Source organism: Podarcis liolepis (assembly GCF_965112155.1).
Source record: "Podarcis liolepis genome assembly, chromosome: 3".
Classification (NCBI taxonomy): Eukaryota; Metazoa; Chordata; class Lepidosauria; order Squamata; family Lacertidae; genus Podarcis; species Podarcis liolepis.
The window spans coordinates 123354781-123378194 of NC_139557.1; the positions used below are offsets into that span (position 1 = coordinate 123354781).

Below are 23414 nucleotides of genomic sequence, written 5' to 3' on the forward strand. Positions count from 1 at the left end.
TTCTACAGGTCCTCAATAGAAAGTGTCCTTTCATATTGCATCACAGTGTGATATGCTGGCTTGACAGCCATGGACAGAAAGTCTCTACAGAGGGTATAAAACACAGCACATGATATCATGGGCTGTCCCTTGAGTCCGCTAGATGACATCGCAAGGGATCGTTGCCTTAGGAGAGCAAGAAGAATTCTCAGGGATGACTCACACCTCGGCCACCACCTCTTTAATCTCCTACCCTCGGGCAGGAGATATAGAAGTATAACCAGCCGTACCAACAGGCTAAAAAAATAGCTTCTATCCGTGGGCTGTTAGGCTGTTGAACAGAAAATAACATAGCGCAATTGACTTGCGAGGTGGTGTGTTGTTCGATAAGCACATAGAGTGCAATGAGATTGACTATTTGGGGGGGAGGGAGTCTCATTTCATTTCATTGTACACAGGTTGTACATTGACAATAAAGGCCCTGTATACCTGAAGGAGCGTCTCCACCCCCATCGTTCTGCCCGGACACTGAGGTCCAGCGCCGAGGGCCTTCTGGCGGTTCCCTCATTGCGAGAAGCGAAGCTACAGGGGACCAGGCAGAGGGCCTTTTCGGTGGTGGCGCCCGCCCTGTGGAATGCCCTCCCATCGGATGTCAAGGTGATGGACAACTACCTGACATTCAGAAGACATCTTAAGGCGGCCCTATTCAGGGAAGCTTTTAATGTATGATATTTTAGTGTTTTTTGGTTTCTGTGGAAGCCGCCCAGAGTGGCTGGGGAAACCCAGCCAGATGGGCGGGGTACAAATAATAAATAATAAATTATTATTATTATTATTATTATTATTATTATTATTATTATTAACCTAAGTGTAGAACCTCACATTTACCAAAATTCATTCGGCCCAGTCCTCCAAGCCCTGAAGGCCATCTCAAAACCTGGTTCTATTCTGAGGTATCAGCTACCCCTCTTAGTCTCATTCGGGGACCTCAGACTCAGCCAGGTTCGACCCACTTGCCCCCCACCCCATGCATGCGTCCTGAGGATGCCATTACCTGGAGAAGTTCGAAGGCAGCCAGCAGGTCCCCGGCAGTGGAGTTGCCCCGGTAGATCTGATAGTACTCTAACTGGGGCGGGAAGCGGGGCGGACAGTACTCCTCGTCCGACATCTTCACCACGGGCTTGGCAAACGTTCGGCCCATAAAGTCAGCCTTTCCCTGGAAGGAGATGGAGAAGGTGGAGAGCTCTGTTGGTCGAGCATGAGAACCTCAGGGTTGTGGCTTCCATCCATTCCAAACAAGATCTCAGCTAGTCTGCTCTGAATATCTAGCTTGATCCTTAGTCCTCAAAGCAGCATGGTGGACCACAGACCAAAAATGGTGGGGCAGGGAGGGTGTGCCAGGAGACATCGCTATGGGGAGCTCCAGAGGTCCAGAGTCAAAAGACGTGAGCAGTACTGGATGTGAGCCTTCTCCCACCAGGGACTGGGTAGAGGAGGAATGGTGGAGACCATCTCCCCAGCCTAACCCTTCCAGAGAAGAAGAAGACAGTTCAAAATTACAACTGGGGTTTGAGTGAGGTCACAGCTCAGAGGAAGATGAGGGGGAAAGTTGGGAAATAATGGGAGAGGAGGAGCAGCAGCTGGCTGACACGTTATCACTAGGAAGCATTCCAGACCCACCATCTCCCAGAACCCGGCGAGCCTTAAAAGTAGGAGAGCAAAGAGCCTGAAAACAGATAATTGTCAAGGGAGTGGTGCTGTTGATGAATGAGGAAGCGGGAGAGAAGGGGGATGGAGATTTACTCGGGACAACACCATTCTTCGAAGAGGCTGCATTTCCAAGCCTCTCTCTGTAAATATTGAATAAACAAGCAGATGGTAAGGACTTTTCCTTGTCTTATCCATTCCTGGCAACCTGGGTTGGCTCCTCTTCTGCCTGACACAATGCAGGGAAAGAAGTCTGCTTCCCCACTATGCTATGATTCCCCCCACTTCCCTTCCCCTCTGTGATGGCCTGGGATTCGGACTCGGATGCTGAACCTGAGGGATCCCAGCCTGCACAGGATTCCCCGCCTCCAGAACCAGCTGAGCTGGGGCTGGGGCATGAGCCTGAAGGGTCCTCACCTGTGCTGGATCCTCAGGTGCAGGGATCAGCTGAGTCTGCTCTGGCTCCTGAGGTGATGGAGGACCCATTGCCTGCAGGTGCTCCACTCTCAGCCCCGTCAGAGGAAGCTGAGGTTGCCTCTGGGTCCAGTAACCCTCCGGCCTCTCCTGAGCTGCAGAGGCTCAGGGCAGAGAGGCAGAGGGAACTAAGTTCCCGCAGGAGGAGTGCTCGCCTCCAGGCCAGGAGAGGCGAGTCACCTGTGGACTGGGGCCGCCCTATGCCTCGGGGGAGATAAAAGCCAGCCAGCCCCAGTCCCAAGTTGCAGGAGCAACATTGTTGGCTAAATGTTCCTGCCTGAACCCTGTCCTGCTTTCCTGCCTGAGCTGCTGACCCGCCCTGGCTCCCTGCTTGCAAGCCTGTTCCTGACTTCACCCGGCTCCCTGCCCTGCACCCAGCTTCAGCAACTACGGCCTGCCTCCACCTTGCACCTTTGACCACGGACCAGACTTGGACCTCGCCTCTTGGGTAACTCACGGGACCAGCACACCCTCTTACCACAGTGTCCTGGTCATAGATCTCGATGACAATGATGGGAGGGTCATCCCGCATCTCATGGACTTCCCCATATAGCTCCACGTTGTCAAACACCAGCAGCTGGTCCCATGTGGGGCAAAGTGTCTCCTGGAGGACCTGAGAAGAGGAGGAGGAGGAAGGACTCAAGGTGTGCATGAACCTCCTCCTTCAAACCCCATATCCTATTTTTTTTCAGTTTTCCCCGAAATCCTGCAAAGCTTTTGCCTACAGCAGGAACTGCTGCTATAACCTTCTGGAATTTTGCATTTGAGGTAACCACTATCTTTGTCTTTCTAGTCTCCTTTCATTGGTGGGTATAAGACGGGGCCTTTTCTACAGGGGCACCTAAATTCCGAAATTCCCTCCCTAGGGCAATGAAGCAAGCAGCCACCTCCACTTCACATTTAAGCACACTTTAAAAATAAATAAATCATTTTTATACAGGACAGCCTTTTGCAAAATTGGCAGGCCAAAAGTTGCTAAATGTGTGTATTAAGAGAAAATCACAATAAAATGTTGGTGGATTTTGATAAGAACTTTTCTTTTTTTAAAAAAAGACATGCAGAATTGCAGAAAACTGAAGACTGGAATCTACACTTTGGAACTCCCTGCCTATTGATATTGGGCAGTTGCCTGCTCAAGCCATTATTGTTTAAACAAGCCCAATCAGGTGTTTTAATCCATTTTTGGTCTTTTGTTATTTTAACTTTTCGGAAGTCTTAAACTACTGTTGTTTTCTTGTTGATAATTTTCTTGTTTGATTTTTTTTGTAAACCCGTTTGAGATTTGGTTTTTTTTACAACCTAGCAGGGCATTAATTTTATGAAATGGATAATAACAATGTGGCACTGAGAGAAAACTGTACTGGCAGGTTTGGCCACCCTCAACAGGAGCCACAAACAATTTGGGCTGCACGGAACATCACCTCTGCTTTTAACAAGCAAGAAATTCATAGAAGGACCACTCGTCTCTGAATCACACATCTTGAGAGCCAGTGTGGTGTAGTGGTTAAGAGCGGTAGTCTCGTAATCTGGGAAACCGGGTTCGCGTCTCCACTCCTCCACATGCAGCTGCTGGGTGACCTTGGGCTAGTCACACTTCTGTGAAGTCTCTCAGCCCCACTCACCTCACAGAGTGTTTGTTGTGGGGGAGGAAGGGAAAGGAGATTGTGAGCCGCTTTGAGACTCCTTAAAAGGGAGTGAAAGGCGGGATATCAAATCCAAACTCTTCTTCTTCTCCTCCTCCTCCTCTTACCTCTGTGCATTGACTCTGCGTGATGAAAAAGACGCGGGCAAAGGGATCGGAGAGGCCACTGCTGTCGGCTGCGAACAGACTCCTGGCTTGGTACATGTGGACACGAAGCTGGAAGACCTGCTTCACTGCACGGGGGAAAGGAAAGTAAAGAGAGGGAGGTGACTCCGTGTGGATTTGGGGCAGCATCAGAGGACCACAAGTTTAGCTGACACCGTAAACGGAATGTACAAAATTCACACTTTGCAAACGAATGCACGAACCAAACCGCAGCACTTCTTTGAAATTTGCAGTTCTGTGAAATTTGGGGTGCAGTTCTCCAGCTGGAGATAGAACAGGAGGATGTGTATATTGGCGAAAATATTGTATTAAAAATGCATTGTATTATGGGGGAGTGTGTTTGGAGGGGGTGGAATACATTGTAATGGGGGGCATTGGGGGAATGCATTGTATTAGGAGGACATTGGGGTTTTTTGGGGGGGATGCTTTCACTAGTCAAAAGTATGAACAAAAAATGTGCATTAAGAGAAATGTGCATAAATATACAGTCATACCTCGGGTCGAAGTTGCTTCGGGTTGAGCGTTTTCGGGTTGCACCCGAACGCACTACTTTTGGGTTTCGCCACTCGCGCATGTGCAGATACTCAAAATGACATCACACACATGTGCAGAAGTGGTTAATTGCGACCTGCGCATGTGCAGACGCGGGTTGCGTTCTGCTCAGGATGCGAACGGGGCTCCGGAACGGATCCTGTTCGCATCCAGAGGTACCCCTCAGGTTAAGAACTTAATTCGTTCCGGAGGTCCGTTCTTAACCTGAAACTGTTCTTAACCTGAAGCACCACTTTAGCTCATGGGGCCTCCTGCTGCTGCCGCACCACCGGAGCACAATTTCTGTTCTCATCCTGAAGCAAAGTTCTTAACCTGAAGCACTATTTCTGGGTTAGCGGAGTCTGTAACCTGAAGCGTATGTAACCCGAGGTACCACTGTATATCCTTTTTTTAAAAAAAATAAAAATGCAGGCGTTTGCAGAAATGGGATGCTCTGAAGACTGGGAAAATGAGAAAGAGAGAGACACTGAAATGGTTGGATTCATGTATCCTAAAGAGTGATACGCATTTAGCATTTGCCTGAGTGTAGCCATTGGGCATCTTTTAAGGTGATCCTTTCATAACACCTTAGGACCTGCCTTCAGTATGAAAGGCTGAGCCTGGGCAAAATCTAACACAGTCAGGAAGACGGTGCCTCTGTGTGCGCTCTGGGTGCCTTAAATAAAACCTGCCCTGCCACACCTGGGATTACAGGTAAGGCACAAAGGCGAGTCTGTGAGGGTCCCCAAGCCCTCCAGAAGCAAGGAAGGGGTTCTCTTACTGTTGTACAGGAGACTGATGGGTGGGAAGGAAGGGATGTTCTGGCCCTTGGGAAGTTTCTTCTCCTCAAAGCCGCAGGGCAGGCCACTGAGGAAGTCCTTGCGCTGTTTGTTGAGCCCCAGCCACAAATAGATCTCCATCTTGGCTTGAACTGTCCAGCCGGCTGGCCCAAAACCTTTTTTCCCCGGTAACTGAGTGAAGAAAGGCCAAGGAAGAGAGAGAAAGAAAGAGAGAGCATTAAACACCCATCATTTTTCTCTAGTCCCCTTTCTTTTTTCTTTTTGTTATTTTGCAATTTAATCTTCATTGATTTTAAATATTGAATCCATTTCCCGCAAAAAGAACCAAAGAAAAAACAAATCACATCAAATACACACAAAAAATATGTTACATATAAAATAAAGTTCTTCCATATGTGTCCTTTGTTTCTTTGTTGACTGCATATTGTATGGCCTTTAACTTACCATAAATTATCTATAACCTTTGTAGCATATAAAATTGCAAATCATGTCAAATATTTCATATGTGAACAATGTTCTTTTAAATATAATCTGTATATATCCCATTTTTGTTAAAACTTTTGGTTTGCCTGGTTCCTAATTTTCCCTGTCATCTTTGCCAATTCTACATAATCAAATAATTTTGCCTGCTGCTCCATTTTAGTTGGTCTTTTGTCTCCCTTCAGAAGCCCCCCTTTGCATCTGAGTCCTGAAACGCACAAAATTGTTTGGGCCACAAACCCATAGCTGTCAACGTTTCCCTTTTTTAAAGGGAAATTCCCTTACTCCAGATAGGATTCCTCGCAAGAAAAGGGAAAAGTTGACAGCTATGCACAAACCTGCACCCAAGTGAGTTTATGGAAGGCCACACGTCTGCAAGGGAGACCAGGCTGGTGTCCTTAAACCAACGAGTCAAATGCAAGGTGTTACCATTAGGATAAAAAGAAGAAGAAAACCGTTAACAACTCAGAACTGGTTTTACCTATGAGATTCCCTTGCTCCACTTCAATTTGCAGAACTGGTACCCTTACAAGTGCCAGGCAATACCCATTCCACCTTTGCAATAACTCAATCTTTCAGTATGGCAAACCCTGCACTTTGGAACTCTCTGCCTCTTAATGCCAGGCAGTCACCTTTGAGGTACTGTGTTTTCTGGCATATAAGACTACTTTTTAACCCAGGAAAATCTTCTCCAAAGTCGGGGGTCGTCTTATACGCCGGCTACAGCAGCAGCTCCTGCAGCAACTCCCCACCAAAGGATAAAACGACAGCAAATTAAATCAGAGGACACCAAGCTCTGTAGATGAAGCAGAAATACGCTTGAAAATTGGCCGCAGAAGCCCCCGGCCACTGGGAAGTGGAGCGGATTTCCAAGCCGGACTGGAGACTGGTTCTTTAAATTGTTATTTGGTGTGCATTGGAAGAGGGGTAGTCTTTTACGGCGAGTGTATCCCAAACTCTATATTTTAACTGGAGAAGTTGGGGGGGTCGTCTTATACGCCAGAAAATACGGTGCGTGTGTGTGTGTGTGTGTGTGTGTAGTGGGGGGGGGGAGAGCATGTGCAGAATGGAAGGTGGGGCAGAAAGGGAACCAATTTTGTCCTTGCTCAGGGTACCATATGTTTAGAAAGCTGGCATGAGTTTTAATTGGTTCTATTGCCATTTTAACTTTTTGAAAGGCTTTCTGAATTCTACAACTGCTGAAGGCCGGGCAGCCTCTGACACTCTGAAATGATGACGGAGCAGACAAGGCGGCTTTGGTACCTGAGATGCTTCTTATCCGCCCACCTCTTTTCTAAGTTGCACCACTCATGCCCTCCCCCCTCCCAGCCTCCGCCCATCCACTGCGTCCCAAGGAGGGGGTTAAAAATCAGCCGCCACGTCACCCTCAGGAAGACGGTCTTCACTTTGGCGCAGTCCTTCCCCGTTTCCTCGTCCACGATGGAGTAGAGGATGTCCTTGGAGGGGATGCGGGCGTAGGCGATGCGCTTGTTGTTGCTCATCATCCAGATGAAGACGTCCGGAATGCTGTGCTGGGGCTGGGAAGGGAGGAGAGGGAGCAGAGAGAAGGTTCAAGAGCTGAGTGGCACCCAGGAACACTGGAGCTAGCCTCTCCATCCATCGCAACCAAGTGCACCCAGGGCAGGGGTCTGCAACCCGCGGCTCCAGAGCCGCATGTGGCTCTTTTACACCTTTGCCGCGGCTCCGGGGTAGATACTAGCGAGGGGAGGAGGCGCATTGTGCGCCCCGACACTCCCCACTGTGGCGGGCGCTGTACTGGCTGTGACGTCGCATGGGGGCGGTGTGTGCGTTAGTCACGCACCGTCCCGACGTCACCTTCCCGCCCACCCGCTACATTGTAAGGGGCATGTACGCTGGTCACTGCATTGAAAGGGGGCATGTACGCTGGTCACTGTTTTGAAGGGGAGTGAAGAACACACACACACACAAAGGTAACTTGTTAATTTAACGTTTATTTCTATGAGGAGGAGTAATTCTGAGGGGTCAAACAAAGAAATAATAAAAAGTGACAAAAAGTTATTTTTATAATGACGAGTTTTGTGGCTCCCAGTTTTTTTTCCTTCGGAAACGGGTCCAAGTGGCTCTTTTTATCTTAAAGGTTGCAGACCCCTGACCCAGGGGCAGGCCCAGACTTGGGGGGGGGCATATGGGCCACTTGGCCCGGGCCCCCGATTCCAAAGGGGGCCTCGGTCAGCATATTCACAATCGCAGGGGATGCACTGGGGCGAACGCAGAGGCGCAAAGGCGACGGTGGTGGCGGGCGGATTCCCTTGAGCCATGGCTGGCAGCGCGAGAGAAAAGCTTCCCGGCGTCCGGAGCGGGACCTGCGATCAGCTCCGCAGAGGAGCGCAGAACGGGCGCCGGGTGGCCAAGGCTCCAGCAGCCAGCGCGCCGTGAACGTGATGGCGGACCATGTTTTTCATGCTGTTAAAAGTTGGTGAGTTTTTGTTTGAAATCTTGTTTGCCAAAAATTAAAACCACGCGTACCTTAAAGATAAGCGTGTTGGCTTTCTTATCGCTAAGTGGTTTTTTTTGAAAATGATGAAAAATGGATGAAGATGTGGCCATTTGTTTAAAATTTGGTTGACTAGGCCAAGAATATTACTTACACCCGAGGAGTACATATAGCTCAATGAGGATAAAATTGGGTGGAAACCATGTTTTTTAAAGAAATAGTGGCTTAGGAGCAATAGCGGCTTTCTCACTTGCATACATCTTTTTTAAGAGTAGAATAAGAAGACGGAGAAGTTTTAATTATAATTATATTATAATTAATAGTCAGATTTGTCTACTTAAAAATCGATTTTACCCAGGGTAAAAAGGGGGGGGGACACATTATCTACCTGGCCTGGGCCTCTGCCTGGCTCTGCAAGGCGCTGCGCAGGGGCAGCAAGTGACCTCACCCAGAAGCCCCGCAAATAACTCCTGGGGAAGCCACTCCCCATTTGCAAGTACCAGCTCCCACTTCCTGTTCTAAAGGTCTTTCCCAGTTTCTCTCGAACTTGGTTTTCCTTGTCTCTGGCTCTGCTTCATTCTTCTTGCTGCCTTTGGACTCCTCTGCCTGCCTGTGACCTCAGCTCCTCTTGAACGCAGCTCCTGGCCCCCCAAATACTTGCCACCCTGGCGTAACAGCTTGCCCGCTTCAGGAGGCAATTTGCCCACAATCCCCTGTGCTCCTGCCTTCAGGGCTGGATCTGCCACCTGGATCCAGTGCAGACTTCATAGAACCACAGTATAATAATAATAATAATAATAATAATAATAATAATAATAATAATTTTATTATTTATACCCTGCCCATCTGGCTGGGTTTCCCCAGCCACTCTGGGCGGCTTCCAACAAAGTATTAAAATACAGTGGTCTGTTAAACATTAAACCTGACCATTAGGTCCTGTCGTGACCAACTGGGGTTGCGGCGCTCATCTCGCTTTACTGGCCAAGGGAGCCGGCGTACAGCTTCTGGGTCATGTGGCCAGCAGGACTAAGCCTCTTCTGGCGAACCAGAGAAGCGCATGGAAATGCTGTTTACCTTCCTGCCAGAGCGGTACCTATTTATCTACTTGCACTTTGATGTGCTTTCGAAGTGCTAGGTTGGCAGGAGCAGGGACCGAGCAACGGGAGCTCATCCCGTCGTGGGGATTTGAACCGCCAACCTTCTGATCGGCAAGCCCTAGGCTCTGTGGTTTAACCCACAGCGCCACCCATGTCCCACGTCTGTTAAACATTAAAAGCTTCCCTAAACAGGGCTGCCTTAAGATGTCTTCTAAAAGTCTGGTAGTTGTTTTTCTCTTTGACATCTGGTGGGAGGGCGTTCCACAGGGCGGGTGCCACTACTGAGAAGGCCCTCTGCCTGGTTCCCTGTAGCTTCGCTTCTCGCAGTGAGGGAACCGCCAGAAGGCCCTCGGCGCTGGACCTCAGTGTCCGGGCTGAATGATGGGGGTGGAGACGCTCCTTCAGATCTACTGGACTGAGGCCGTTTACGGCTTTCAAGGTCATCACCAACACTTTGAATTGTGCTCGGAAACGTACACGGATTAGGAAGGAGATCAAAGGATCATTCAATCCAGCCCCTTGTATTTCCCAGTTTCTGCATGCTTGGCTGCTCAAAGCCCAGTACAGTGGTGCCTCGCAAGACGAAAAGAATCCGTTCTGTGATTCTCTTCGTCTAGCGGTTTTTTCGTCTTGTGAAGCAAGCCCATTGACGGATTAGCGGATTAGCGCTATTAGCAGCTTTTAGCGGCTTATCGGCTCATCGGCTTAGCGGATAAGCGGCTTAGCGGCTTAGAAAAAGGGGGGGAGGGAAAAAAAACCCGCAGGAACTCGCAAGACATTTTCGTCTTGCGAAGCAAGCCCATAGGAGATTCGTTTTGCGAAGCACCTCCAAAACGGAAAACTCTTTCGTCTTGTGAGGCATTCGTCTTGCGGGGCACCACTGTACTGAGATATTTAAGCAAGGCTCAAGTTACATATGGATGAACCTGGTCACCTCACCTCATCTGCCAGGAACCGCAGCTTTTGCAAGAAGTTCTGTGCCTGCTTCAGCTTGTCTCTGATGGTGGTTTTCTTGACCTGGGATCGCATGGTCTTGGCCTGCTGACCCATTGTCTCCTGCATGGTGTTGGATGCAAGGAGAGAGAAAGAGAGAGAGAGAGAGAGAGATGTCATGGGGATGAAAGAGGAGGAAGCATTGGACTGCAAAAATGACATGAATTTAGGAAATGGAAGGGGGTGAGACTCAACATCCCTGTCTACTTTGGTGGTGAGAGAGGTTGGGGTTGGCCTGGGGTGTGGCTGTCCATTTGTGGTTGGCTGTGGTGATCTTTGTTTTCATGTGTGAGTGGGGTGGGTGGGTGTTTTGGATCAGGTTAGCCATATTGATTTGTATGCTGTTGGTGGATTCTTGTCGTTGTCTTGTTGGGCTGTGTATGTGATAAAGGGGAGCCATACTGGAGTGAAGGCGTCTTCTTCTATTTGTCCCCGTGTCAGTTTCAGTTTATTGGTTAATTTTTCTAGTAGGGCTGTTTCCCATACTATTTGGCACCATTGGTCCATGCTTACAGGTCTCTCCAGTGTCTGGTTATGATGTTTCTAGCTGCTGAGAGCAGGTGGGTTATGAGTTCTTTGTGGTTTAAATGGGCATTATTGTCTTGGGAGATGTTTAGTAGGGCCAATTCTGGGGTGATTTCTAATACTTGCTTGGTTATTTTACTTATTTCTCATATGGCTGTTGTCCAAAGGAACACAAGCGAACAGCAAAGAACCTGCACAAGCAATGCTGACACCAAACCCTACATACAGTAAGTAAAATAGAAACATCGCCACCTGACCCCACCCATCCTTCCCCCCCCCCTCTTTCCCCTTTTTCTTCCTAATGTCTCAACAAATGAAACTGATTTGTAAAAATGTTACATGGGGAAAAAATACAAGAGAGAGAGATTGCAAACACTTTTGTAAATCAAGAAAATCTATAATAAAATAAAATAATAATAATAATAATAATAATAATAATAATAATAATAATAATAATAAACATCCTTGTCTACTAAACTGGGGTCACTGAAGGCTCTGCTGATGTCTGTTGCTATCTTACTTTACTTTAGAAAATGTGATTGTTCAAACACAGGTATTTATGCTGGTCTTGGTGAAAAGGATGTTGGAAAACGCCAATTAGAATGAGAATGGAAGCAGTGGGAATTTCTGACGTTTGCTGGCTCCTCCAAAGTCCAGAAATCAAGCAAGCCAGCAAATGCAACGGTACTTCTTGTTCCTGTTTTTGAGCCCACAAATGATCCACAATCGATTGCATTCCCTTCCCCACAATCGCACCGTATTTCCTTGGCACTGAAATGTAATGGCCCATTGGTCAGCAAGGTTCGGAAGTCCGTCCCTCCGAAGACAAGGGAGAGAGTCTTTAAAGAGCCTCCCTGCAGTTGAGTTGGTTCTCACCATCCGGGATCCAGACCTGATTTGGGGCGAAGATGACTATCCTCCCTGCCTACTTGTGTGCATCATTACTGCAGTCAAGACCAACCATTCATGTTTTGCCTGATAGGCACATGAAAGGACCGAGGGCCCCAGATCTTTCCTTTACAAATTGCTAGAGAGAACTCTGTGAGATCGCTTCCTTTGTCTGCCTTGGCAGGAAGTTGTAACGCTACATCCTTCCTTCCTTCCTGCCTGAGCATCTCTTTATTCGTCATGCCTCCAAGCTGACCACACATGAGTGTCTGAGATCCATAGCTCAGACACAATTTTGAACCTCGATTCTGTACTTTTGTAATTCAGATAGTAGATATAAACCCGCCTTCTTTTCATTTCTGCAATTGCTGCTTCGATACCCACTTATGTAAGTAAACACTACTTTTACTTTTTTACGAAACAGTGTATGTGTGATTATTTTTAAGGGGGAGAAAATGGGTAATTCCAGGAGAATCCAGTCTGCCTTTAGAGCACCCCAGATTATTGTTTGTAGAAGCTAAGATATATCTTGTCTCAGCTTCCAAGTTTAAGCTGCAAAGGATGATACTCCACTGATTTCACAAGCATGAGCGAGGAAGGATAATAACTGGTGTCTAAACGCATTCCCACAATGGGTAACAGCTATAGTGTCAGGAATAGGCTAGGATTAGTTCAGTTTTAGAGCCACAATGCTCTGGTTTATTTTGTATTCTGTTTTGACCTTCTGGTTGCTTTTCCTCCACCTCTTATTTTTAATAACATTTCATAATTTGACCACTGACATGCGTGCGATTGCCAGCCTTGGGCTTTTAGAAATTCAAGTTTAGGACGAGGGTTGTAAGAGACGACCATCTCTGCCTTTACACTCTGAGTAACTCATAAGCAGAGTGCATTGCTCTGTGTCCCTATGCCCTTTTAAAATGTGGTTTGGGGGGGGGATACTGGGTTATTGTTTTTATTTTGATTATATATTTTGTGGTTTTATATTTTGTTCTGTGAACCGCCCTGAGACCTTCGGGTATAGGGGGTATATAAATTCAATAAATAATAATAAAAATATTTTAGGAATATATAAAAATATAAGCTTCCGTGTGCATGCACACTTCTTCAGATATTTTAGGAAGTTTAGGTGGGGGGTCCACCAGGGAAACGATCCAGCTGCTTTGATCTTGCACTAGAATATGGGAGGGTGGGGGCAGCAACCACCAGAGAATCGTGCCCACTGGCAACACTGCAGGGCTGTTGTGTTGCAATCGGGCTAGGAAAATAATAATAATAATAATAATAATAATAATAATAATAATAATAATAATAATAATAATAATTTATTATTTATACCCCGCCCATCTGGCTGGGCTTCCCCAGCCACTCTGGGCGGCTTCCAAAAGAATATTAAAATACTATAATACATCAAACATTAAAAGCTTCCCGAAAAGAGTGTGGAAAAGGCTCTCTTGGGCACCTCTGCCCACTGCACCCCCTGCCCATTCGATTTCCCCTTTTTTTCCATCTCGGGGCTCCCAACCTGGAGAGACACTCACCAGTTCCCGCATGCATGATTTCAGCCTCTCCCGGTCCAGCCGCGTCCGGGAGGAATGGTTTTGGTCCTTGTTGGAGAGGGTCACAAACCGCCTGTTGGGACAGGTCAAGGGGTGGGGCAGAGAAGAGAGACTTAAGCTGGTGCCAACAAGAAAGGGCAGCAAAGATGGTCTGGGAGGGGTGTGTGTGCCCAGACTTGAGGAGACAGTTTGGCAGCGGGATGAATCTCATGGTCCTTCCCTTGCAACGTCCTGATATTTTGAGGGTCCTTCTCCCCCCAGTTGTGGCTGACTCACAGGCATGCACTGCTCAGCTCCTCCAGGACCCCTCGGAGGCGCCGTTCCGGGTGCGGCTTCTCAGTCTTCATCATCTCATGAACGTCATTCAAGCCTTCTTCCTGGAAGGTCAAAAACAACAGTCAATGTAGCAGGGCTACCAGGCAGGGCGGAGCTCAGGAAGACAGGCGAACTAATGCCAGTGTAGTGGAAGAAGTAAAGATCACCAGTGTTGAAGCAATGATTCTTCAACATCAGCTTTGTTGGACTGGTCATGTTGTGCGGATGCCTAATGATCGTCTTCCAAAGCAACTACTCTATTCTGAACTTTAAAATGGTAAGCATAGTGCTGGTGGTCAACAAAAGAGGTTTAAAGACTCTCTCAAAGCATTTTTTTTAAAAAAATGTAGTATAAAGGTAAAGGTAAAGGGACCATTAGGTCTGGCCGTTAGGTCCAGTCGCGGACGACTCTGGGGTTGCGGCGCTCATCTTGCTTTACAGGCCAAGGGAGCCGGCATACAGCTTCCGGGTCATGTGGCCAGCATGACTAAGCCACTTCTGGCGAACCAGAGCAGCACACAGAAACGCCGTTTGTCCTTCCCGCCAGAGCGGTACCTATTGATCTACTTGCACTTTGACGTGCTTTCAAACTGCTAGGTTGGCAGGAGCAGGGACCAAGAAACGGGTGCTCACCCCGTCGTGGGGATTTGAACCGCTGACCTTCTGCTCGGCAAGTCCTAGGCTCTGAGGTTTAACCCACAGCGCCACCTGCATCCCTCAAAAATGTAGTATAAACACCAACAATTGGGAAACATTGGTCTGCAAGCGCTCCAATTGGAGAACAGCCTTTACCAAAGGTGACATGGGCTTTGAAGATGCTCAAACTCAGGACAAAAGGGAGAAGCGTGCTAAGAGGAAGGCACACTTGGCAAACCCTCATCGTGATCAACTCCGCCCCAGAAGCCAATGTCCCCACTGTGGAAGGGCGTGTGGATCCAGAATTGGCCTCCACAGTCAATTACGGACTCATTGTTAAAACCGTGTGTCAGGGGTTCAGGGACAGAGGCACAGTGGAGACAGGAGATGGAGAGTGAATGGGAAGAATCTGAGGACAGCGGGGGGGGGGGAGAATGACAGTGATCCGAGGGATTCCATGAGCCTCTCCAGCGAATCAGAGGATTCCCAGAAGGGGGCGTCGGTGGTCAGGACAAGGGGGGTCCCAGGGGGGACGCACCAGAAGCAAGGGGCCAGCGGGTAATCCCAAAGCGGCAGCTGGAGATCAGGACCAGCTTCCCCACCAGAGCGTAGCGGGGGGGGGGAAGGTTCCCGTGTGTCAGAGCCAGCGTCTCCTCCAGCAGGGAGAGGAGATGAGTCAGGGCTGACCATGCCTCCATCGGAGAAGGGGGGAATGGAGGAGAGGTCAGAGCCAGCTAACCTCCCGGAAGAGGAGGAAAGCAGTGACAGGAGTAGCGTAACGGTCAGAAGGAAGGTTGGGAGCTGGGCGCGCGCGCCAAGTTCAAATGTACAGGCGCGCGGGACAGCAGAGAGCCCGGATTGGGAACCAGGTCCTAAAGCCCGCCGGAGGGAGGGAGAACAATCAGGGGAATCAGCGTCAGAAGAGTCTAGGAAGGGCGAAACCCCAGCGGGCAGGAGGACCCAGCGGAAGAGAGAGCAAAGAAGGAGGTGGAGCAAGGCAAGGGTCTTAAACTGGTGTCGGGGAGGGACGGATTCAGACGGAGCTTCAACAGTCTAGGGTTTCAGACGTAGGGCTGCGCGCCGCGGCTGTCAAACCGAAAATGAACTTCAATAAAGACTTCTGTATATAAAGAGAAACTGGCATTGGTCCTTTGTGAGCTGGGACCTGAGGCAGCCCTGACACCGTGTTTATGGAAGACAATCTTACTCGGCTACGAGAAATCGCCAAAGAAGAAGAAGATAGAATTGCAGAGTTGGAAGGGGCCAAGGGTCATCTAGCAACTGGAGCCATGGGTCACCACAATGTTTCCCTCCCCACCCCACACCTCCCCCAGACCCTCTTGGGTGCCCACCAGCTTGTCCGCAATCTTGTCCATGATGTTGGAGTTGTAGAGACGCCTTCGCTGGTCCTGCCACCAGCTCTTAATGTAGATGCAAGGCTTCTTCTCAAAATACGGCAGGTGGAAGTAGTTCCTGGGAGGAGGGGGAGGAAGGAGCAGGCAGTTAATCTCACGAGTTGAAAGGGGCTATAGTTGGGCAGCAACTGTTCAGAACTTACGGAACTCTCTGCCACAAGATGCGGAGATGGTTGCTGACTTAGCTGGCTTTCGGAGAAGTAATCACAGGCTGTTAGCCATGATACGTTCTCAAGGAAGCGGCTAAGTTCAGAGTCAGCACGCCACTCTGGGTGGCTTCTAACAAAGATTAAAAATACATTAAAATGTCACACATTAAAAGCTTCCCTAAACAGGGCTGCCTTCAGGTGTCTTCTAAAAGTTTGGTAGTTATTTTTCTCTTTGACATCTGGTGGGAGGGCGTTCCACAGAGCAGGTGCCACCACCGAGAAGGCCCTCTGCCTGGTTCCCTGTAACCTCATTTCTCGCAGTGAGGGAACCGCCAGAAGGCCCTCATAGCTGGACCTCAGTGTCCGGGCTGAACGATGGGGGTGGAGACGCTCCTTCAGGTCTACTGGACCAAGGCCGTTTAGGGCTTTAAAGGTCAGCACCAACACTTTGAATTGTGTTGGTTCTGTGAGCCTATGTTCTCATCGAAATAAATGTGTGCATTAAATCAGCCCACCAACCCTGCAAGGGAGTCCTCTGGGGTCTGCTCAGCGCTACTGCCCTCGATGGACCATACTATGTGATGACCTAAGGAGGCAAGAAGAAATTCTGGGACCTCTCTCCACCACCCTTTCCACCCTTTCACATCAACCGGACCAGCCAAAGTTTCGCTTGCCTGTCGGTGATCAAAGGCCTCAAAGGTGGGGAAGAGGAGATGGAGACAAACTCCCCGTCGTCTGTGCTTTCCTCGTCACTCTCGTTCTCCAGCAGCTGAGACTCTTCCTCATTTCCATCTCCTCCACTATCTTTCTTCTTCTTGATCATGGGCTTGGACATCCCATCGATTTCATTGCCATAATTGCCTGGGGAAAACAGAAGGGATAGACTTACCATGGAACGGCAGAGTCGGATGGAACTAGGGTTGCCATACAGCCGGAATTTCCTGGATGTAATCGGTATTTACCCATCGCAACTTTTGTGTCTGGATCTACACTTTTTGAACTATGCAACCCTAGGATCTTGTGATACACAGTTCAGGAATAATCTGAGTCAAGGGCAGCGCATAATGCTGGTGATCAACAAAAGAGGTTCAAAGACTCTCTCAAGGCAGATCTAAGAAAATGTAGCATAAACACCGACAACTGGGAAACACTGGCCTGCGAGCGCTCCAGTTGGAAAACAGCCTTCACCAAAGGTGTCGTGGGCTTTGAAGACGCTCGAACTCAGGACACAAGGGAGAAACGTGCCAAGAGGAAGGCACGCTTGGCAAATCCACACCGTGATCAACTCCTGCCCAGAAGCCTATGTCCCCACTGTGGAAGGACGTGTGGATCCAGAATTGGCCACCATAGTCACCTACGGACTCACTGTTAAGACCGTGTTTATGGAAGACAATCTTACTCGGCTACAAGGGATCATCAAAGAAGAAGCCTCAGATTTGATTTCTGATACCATTTTGTGGGAGTGACGCTCCACCGGTGCTGAGGCATACATCACACACGGCATGCCACAACGTGCCAAGGAGCCTTGCGGCCACGCTCCCTGAATTCTAGCCTCTTGGCCAGAAGACAGGGTTTCCCCCCAGACCGTTTGTCCTCTCACAGATTTGGTTACTAGACATAACGCTTGGCTGGAGCGTGACCGGGGACGCAGACGTAATGAAGTATCGGGGAAAACATTTTAGGGAAACACCTGCTGACACGTGTATTTGACAAAGCTGGAAATGTGCTTAGATGGAGGTACTGTTACGGAAAAGGAGCAATGCGGCAGCGAGCTGCAGCTGGCTGGAAAGCAAAACATGATGGGAATGTTTGGGACTGTACCGTGAGAACAAAGGGACAGTCTATTCACTGTGCTGAGCACTGGATTTAGCTCAGAGTGTAATTTGACCTGTACAGGAAGTACAGGAGGTGGAGTTTGGCTCTCTGATGATGGTGTCTGAAGAGAGCAGACGCGTTTCTCTGTAATGCTGCAAAGACAGAAATAAAGGCATGTAAATACATTTCTGTCTATCTCTTTCCCCTCCCTGGGGGGAAGCAGGGAGCAGGGAAGAGTGGTGTGTCCTTCTCACGCTGAGGAGGATCGCCGATCGCGACCTAGCCTGAATCCTGCCGGGAATGCAGACAGGGAGGTCAACAAGGAGATCAAGCCAGGTGCCTGGAGAGTGGCCAGTTTCTCATGAGAAGGCTTGAGAATCCTGACAGATACATCATGTTCAGGGTGGTTTCACTACTGTATCCAATTATTGACTTCTGCTAATAAAAGGAGCCTCTGCACAGCTAGTCGGCAGCTTGCTTGGAGTATGCTTGCCAGCGTTCTTCTGCACAGCTCACCTGCATACAACCTCCCGACGTTCTCCGTTATTCCTACACACTTGGTCCTCAATGCTCTTCTTCCAGTGCCACATTTTGCACATGGCTGTTGTAATGTCTCATTCTCACATTGCATAATGTTGCAGGTTGCCTTTAATTGCTCAATTGATTCATGAGTATGGGAACTATTTAAATGTCTCCTCCCTCTCTGCTCTACTGCTCTTGTTTTCCTTATGCTTGCTCTTGACTCTGACTATGGAAGAAGATCGGTGTGAGAGTTGCCTTGTTGTCTTGTTATTTGCTTTCTAAATAAAACCCTTGATGTTACTATTCCAACCACAGTTGATTCTGCTGCCTTCTGCTGTAAAGGACTGAGTTTATTTGCTGCAAACGGGAGTTACCGTATTTTTCGCTCTACAAGACGCACCAGACCATAAGACGCACCTAGTTTTTGGAGGAGAAAAACAAGAAGAAAAATATTCTGAATCTCAGAAGTCAGAACAGCAAGAGGGATCGCTGCGCAGTGAAAGCAGCGATCCCTCTTGCTGTTCTGGCTTCTGGGATAGCTACACAGCCTGCATCTGCTCCATAAGACGCACACACATTTCCCCTTACTTTTTAGGAGGGGAAAAGTGAGTCTTATAGAGCAAAAAATATGGTAAATGCGCACAGTTCTGTGCGCACAGCACGCCAGAAGGCCAATGCCCCTCCTTGGTGGGGCTGCTCACCCCATCCCTTAATGAAGCCATACCAACCTATGGTGACCTCAAAGTTGATGGGCTTGTCTCCATTCTTCCTGTCAATCATGGTGGCCTCCAGGAAGGACCCAAAGAGAAAGAACTCATCCATCTTGCCCGTGCAGTTCTGGTGGGTGGGAGAAGGACATAAGACGAACTTAGGAAGTTGGAGATTTGGGGTAGAATGAATTTATTGTTCTGGGGAAGAATATCAGTGATTAAAATGATTGTCTTGCTAAGAATGTTATATTTATTCCAATCGATCCTGGTGATAGGCGGTACTCGAAGCTTTAAAGAATGGCAAAAAAATATTTCCAGATTCATCTGGCAGGGGAAGAAACCAAGGATAAAATATAAATTGCTATCAGATGTTAAGGGGTGGGGTTCGCCTTGCTGGACTTAAAACTATATTATGAGGCATCCTGTATTTGCTGGATCTGGGATCGGATAATATTGAGAAATGGGGATATTTTAGATTTAGAAGGACATGATAACACATTTGGATGGCATGCATCTTTATGGTATGAAAAAGCAAAGGTACATGAAGGTTTTCAGAATCATATAATAAGGAAATCAATTTTTAGGGTATGGGGAAAATATAAAAAATTATTAGAACAAAAGGACATAGGAAGAACTTGCTGCATCCGGCTGGAAGGAACCCTGACAGTCAAGGCAAGTTCGGCAGATGTGTGAGGAGAGGGTATAGAATCATAGAACTATAGAGTTGGAATGGACCCCAGAAGCCATCTAGTCCAGCCCCTTGCAATGCAAGAAGTAAGTAAGGCCCATTTATTTAACTAAAGCAACTGAGAGAAATAAGGGCACTGCCTCTGGGGTCCAAATCCTGCAATAACTCACAAGTCAGGAGCTAAATCCTAGGGGAAGGAAATCCATAGAAAAGCTAGTGTTCCCTGCTACCCTTGCAGTGGAGCTTAAGGAACCACAGAATAAACAAGAACTAGCAAGGAAAGGATAGTAATAACAATAATTTTATTATTTATACCCTGCCCATCTGGCTGGGTTGGGCCAGGATCAGAGACTTACGTCGGCAACTGCCGTGGCCATCTCGACTTGGACTTCGGTGGAGCTGGTGAGCTCCGGATTGCTGGTATCCAAGATTTCCACGGCCAAGCTGAGCAGGAGGCGGGCACGGAAGGAGACTCCTTCACCCAGGCCCTCGTTCAAGTCCTGGTGCTCATCCATCAGGGTGTAGTTGCGCGTAGAGCCGTACATGTTCACCCAGGCAGGGCCAAACGTGGGCAGGAAGCCTGGCCAAGAACAGCAGAGCAAAGGGAAGAAGGTCAATGTTGACGCAGCGCATCGTTAACCTGTGGAACTCGCTCCAGCAGAAGGCAATAGCAGACACCAAATAATAATAATAATAATAATAATAATAATAATAATAATAATAATAATAATTTATTTATTATTTATACCCCACCCATCCGGCTGGGCTTCCCCAGCCACTCTGGGCGGCTTCTAACAAAGATTAAAAATACATTAAAATGTCACACATTAAAAGCTTCCCTAAACAGGGCTGCCTTCAGATGTCTTCTAAAAGTCTGGTAGTTGTTGTTCTCTTTGACATCTGGTGGGAGGGCGTTCCACAGGGAGGGCGCCACTACCGAGAAGGCCCTCTGCCTGGTTCCCTGTAACTTGGCTTCTCGCAGTGAGGGAACTGCCAGAAGGCCCTCGGTGCTGGACCCCAGTGTCCGGGTAAAACGATGGGGGTGGAGGCACTCCTTCAGATATACTGGACCGAGGCAGTTTAGGGCTTTAAAGGTCAGCACCAACACTTTGAATTTTGCCCAGAAACGTACTGGGAGCCAATGTAGGTCTTTCAAGACCGGTGATATATGGTCTTGGCGGTCGCTCCCAGTCACCAGTCTGGCTGCTGCGTTCTGGATTAGTTGTAGTTTCTGGGTCACCTTCAAAGGTAGCCCCACATAGAGCTCATGGCAGTAGTCCAAGCGGGAGATAACCAGAACATGCACCACTTTGGCGAGGCAGTCCGCGGGCAGGTAGAGTCTCATCCTGCGTACCAGATGGAGCTGGTAGACAGCTGCCCTGGACACAGAATTGACCTGTGCCTCCATGGACAGCTCTGAGTCCAAAATGACTCCCAGGCTGCGCACCTGGTCCTTCAGAGGCACAGTTGCCCCATTCAGGACCAGGGAATTGGATAACTTTAAAAGAAAATTAGACCAAACTAATATTATGTCTATCCTGGATATGCTGTGCCGGTTTTGTTTTTGCTTTTTTGCAAAACAATGGCACTTCGTTCGTGCTTCACCTCACCTTTGTCTCCTTCGTTGGAGATCTTCCTGAGGTCGATGAAATGGGTCCCAATGGCCACATCGTTGACCTTGTCAGAATCACGGATCTGGACCTTGATCCGCTTGCACAGTGGGGGGAACATTTCCGTGAAGACAATCTGCTCGTTCCACGTGGGCTCGTAGCTGCTTTTCTGGACTGAGGTTTTCCCCTGAGAAAGACATAAGGAGATAAGGACACCAGAAGAACCTCAACGGGCCAAAACCTGAAGGTCCGTCTAGCCCAGCATCCTGTCTCCAAGAGTGGAGAGACAGATGTTCCCAGGAAGCCTACAGACAACCACGTTCTCCTACTGTTGTTTGAAGAAGAAGACGAAGAGTTTGGATTTGATATCCCGCTTTATCACTACCCGAAGGAGTCTCAAAGCAGCTCACATTCTCCTTTCCCTTCCTCCCCACAAAAAACACTCTGTGAGGTGAGTGGGGCTGATGAGAGACTTCAAAGAAGTGTGACTGGCCCAAGGTCACCCAGCAGCTGCATGTGGAGGAGCGGAGACGCGAACCCGGTTCCCCAGATTACGAGTCCACCGCTCTTCACCACTACACCACACTGGCTCTTGCCAGCAACGTGCATTCAAAGGTAAGCTGCTCCTGGTGCTGGAGGTTCCATATAGTCCTCAGGAACTGCATCCCTTGATAGGGATCTTCTGGGAATGATCTAATAGAAGCCAGTGGCCATCTAAGGCTGATCAAAGGTCCCAGGCCACAACCAGATTGAGCCACGCAGCAGATTACAATGTCATAGAATACAATTTCATAGAATCATCTTGGTCTCCCTCCTCTGCACACCTTCCAACTTATCAACATCCTTCTTAAATTGTGGTGCCCAGAATTGGACGAAGGACTCCAGGTGGGGGTCTGACCAACAAGGAATAACATGGTACTATTCCTTCCTTTAAGGTGATAGTCCTTTAAAGGAATAGATGCGAGTGGCGCTGTGGGTTAAACCACAGAGCCTCGGACTTGCCGATCCTTGTGGTTTGAAATTTGACAAGCAAAGTTATTTTTCTCAGCACCTTTTGATATCTAAACCAATATAATAATAATTCAGTTTTCTTCTATTTATTGAATGGCTGTTGCAGTCTAACTGATTAGAGCAATAGTCCAAAGGATGCACATTTTAAAAAAGCCAGTTGTCTCTCTGCAAGCGAGGGGAACTCTCAGGTGGCCCAAGGCTCTCTTAACATGCCCACGTACCTTTTGTCCTGCAAAGAGGACCTGGACGTAGGGGTCCACCAGGTCCTTGTTCTCTCCAATGAGGGCCTTCTTGACGTTGGCCATGATACTGGTGTTCATGCGAGGGAGACCCTCTGCCCGGTAGATCTTGATGTAGAAGCGCGCCCACTGCCGCTCCGGAGGGACGCCGTCAGGAAGGAGCAGGTTCCTGCAAGACACAGTCAAGACCGTTTTGGGAAACGATATACAATGAGTTGAAGAAAATGTTCCATCTGACATTTGTTAAGAAACCTGAAGCGCTCTTGCCACCGTTGTTGCATACATGAAAATGTTCTTCAATTTCCTTGGCAGGTTTTTTCCTACCATCCCTAACAAAAATGCTTCAGGCTTTTTTACAAATGTGAATTGGAACATTTTCTTCAACTCATTGTATATCATTTCCCAGTTTTTTAAAATCTTACTACAGTCCCACCACATATGGTAAAAAGTCCCTTCTTTTTCCTTACATTTCCAGCATATATTTGAAGCAGTTTTATACATTCTTCCTATCTGCACTGGTGTTATATACCATCTATACATCATTTTCATGTAATTTCCTTTCAGCAAAGAACAATCTGTAAAAGAGTGGTGTAGTGGTTAAGACCGGTGGACTCGTAATCTGGTGAACCGGGTTCGCTTCCCTGCTCCTCCACATGCAGCTGCTGGGTGACCTTGGGCCAGTCACACTTCTCTGAAGTCTCTCAGCCCCACTCATCTCACAGAGTGTTTGTTGTGGAGGAGGAAGGGAAAGAAGATTGTTAGCCACTTTGAGACCCCACTTTAAGGCAGGGGTCAGCAACCTAAGGCCCATGGGCCACAAATGGCCCACGGGGGTTGTTTAACTGGCCCCCGAGCCACCCCCGAACCAAGTCCCCATACGCTGTCCTAAACTGGCATGGGGACTTGCTTCTCTGGTGCCAAAAATCTCGTCTGTGTTGTGTCTCTGCTGGAGTGAACTGGCCCAGGTGAGGTAAAGCTTGCCGACCCC

General features: G+C 48.3%; 1 protein-coding gene across 18 annotated transcripts in view; it reads right to left on the reverse strand.

Moving 5' to 3' along the window:
- The window catches only part of OTOF (otoferlin), a 202662-nt gene that overhangs the window by 59970 nt on the left and 119278 nt on the right, over positions 1-23414 (reverse strand). For all 18 annotated transcript variants that reach the window (XM_083493990.1, XM_083493978.1, XM_083493987.1 and 15 more), the window contains 14 exons: positions 22409-22595; positions 21177-21363; positions 19923-20146; positions 18897-19005; positions 16506-16692; positions 15620-15740; positions 13593-13693; positions 13299-13389; positions 10291-10407; positions 7164-7316; positions 5280-5469; positions 3911-4035; positions 2639-2773; positions 1034-1195 (listed from right to left, as the gene is read on the reverse strand). In XM_083493990.1, coding sequence (XP_083350116.1) covers positions 1034-1195; positions 2639-2773; positions 3911-4035; positions 5280-5469; positions 7164-7316; positions 10291-10407; positions 13299-13389; positions 13593-13693; positions 15620-15740; positions 16506-16692; positions 18897-19005; positions 19923-20146; positions 21177-21363; positions 22409-22595 — 2089 coding nt within the window. The remainder of the gene's footprint in view (positions 1-1033; positions 1196-2638; positions 2774-3910; positions 4036-5279; positions 5470-7163; positions 7317-10290; positions 10408-13298; positions 13390-13592; positions 13694-15619; positions 15741-16505; positions 16693-18896; positions 19006-19922; positions 20147-21176; positions 21364-22408; positions 22596-23414) is intronic.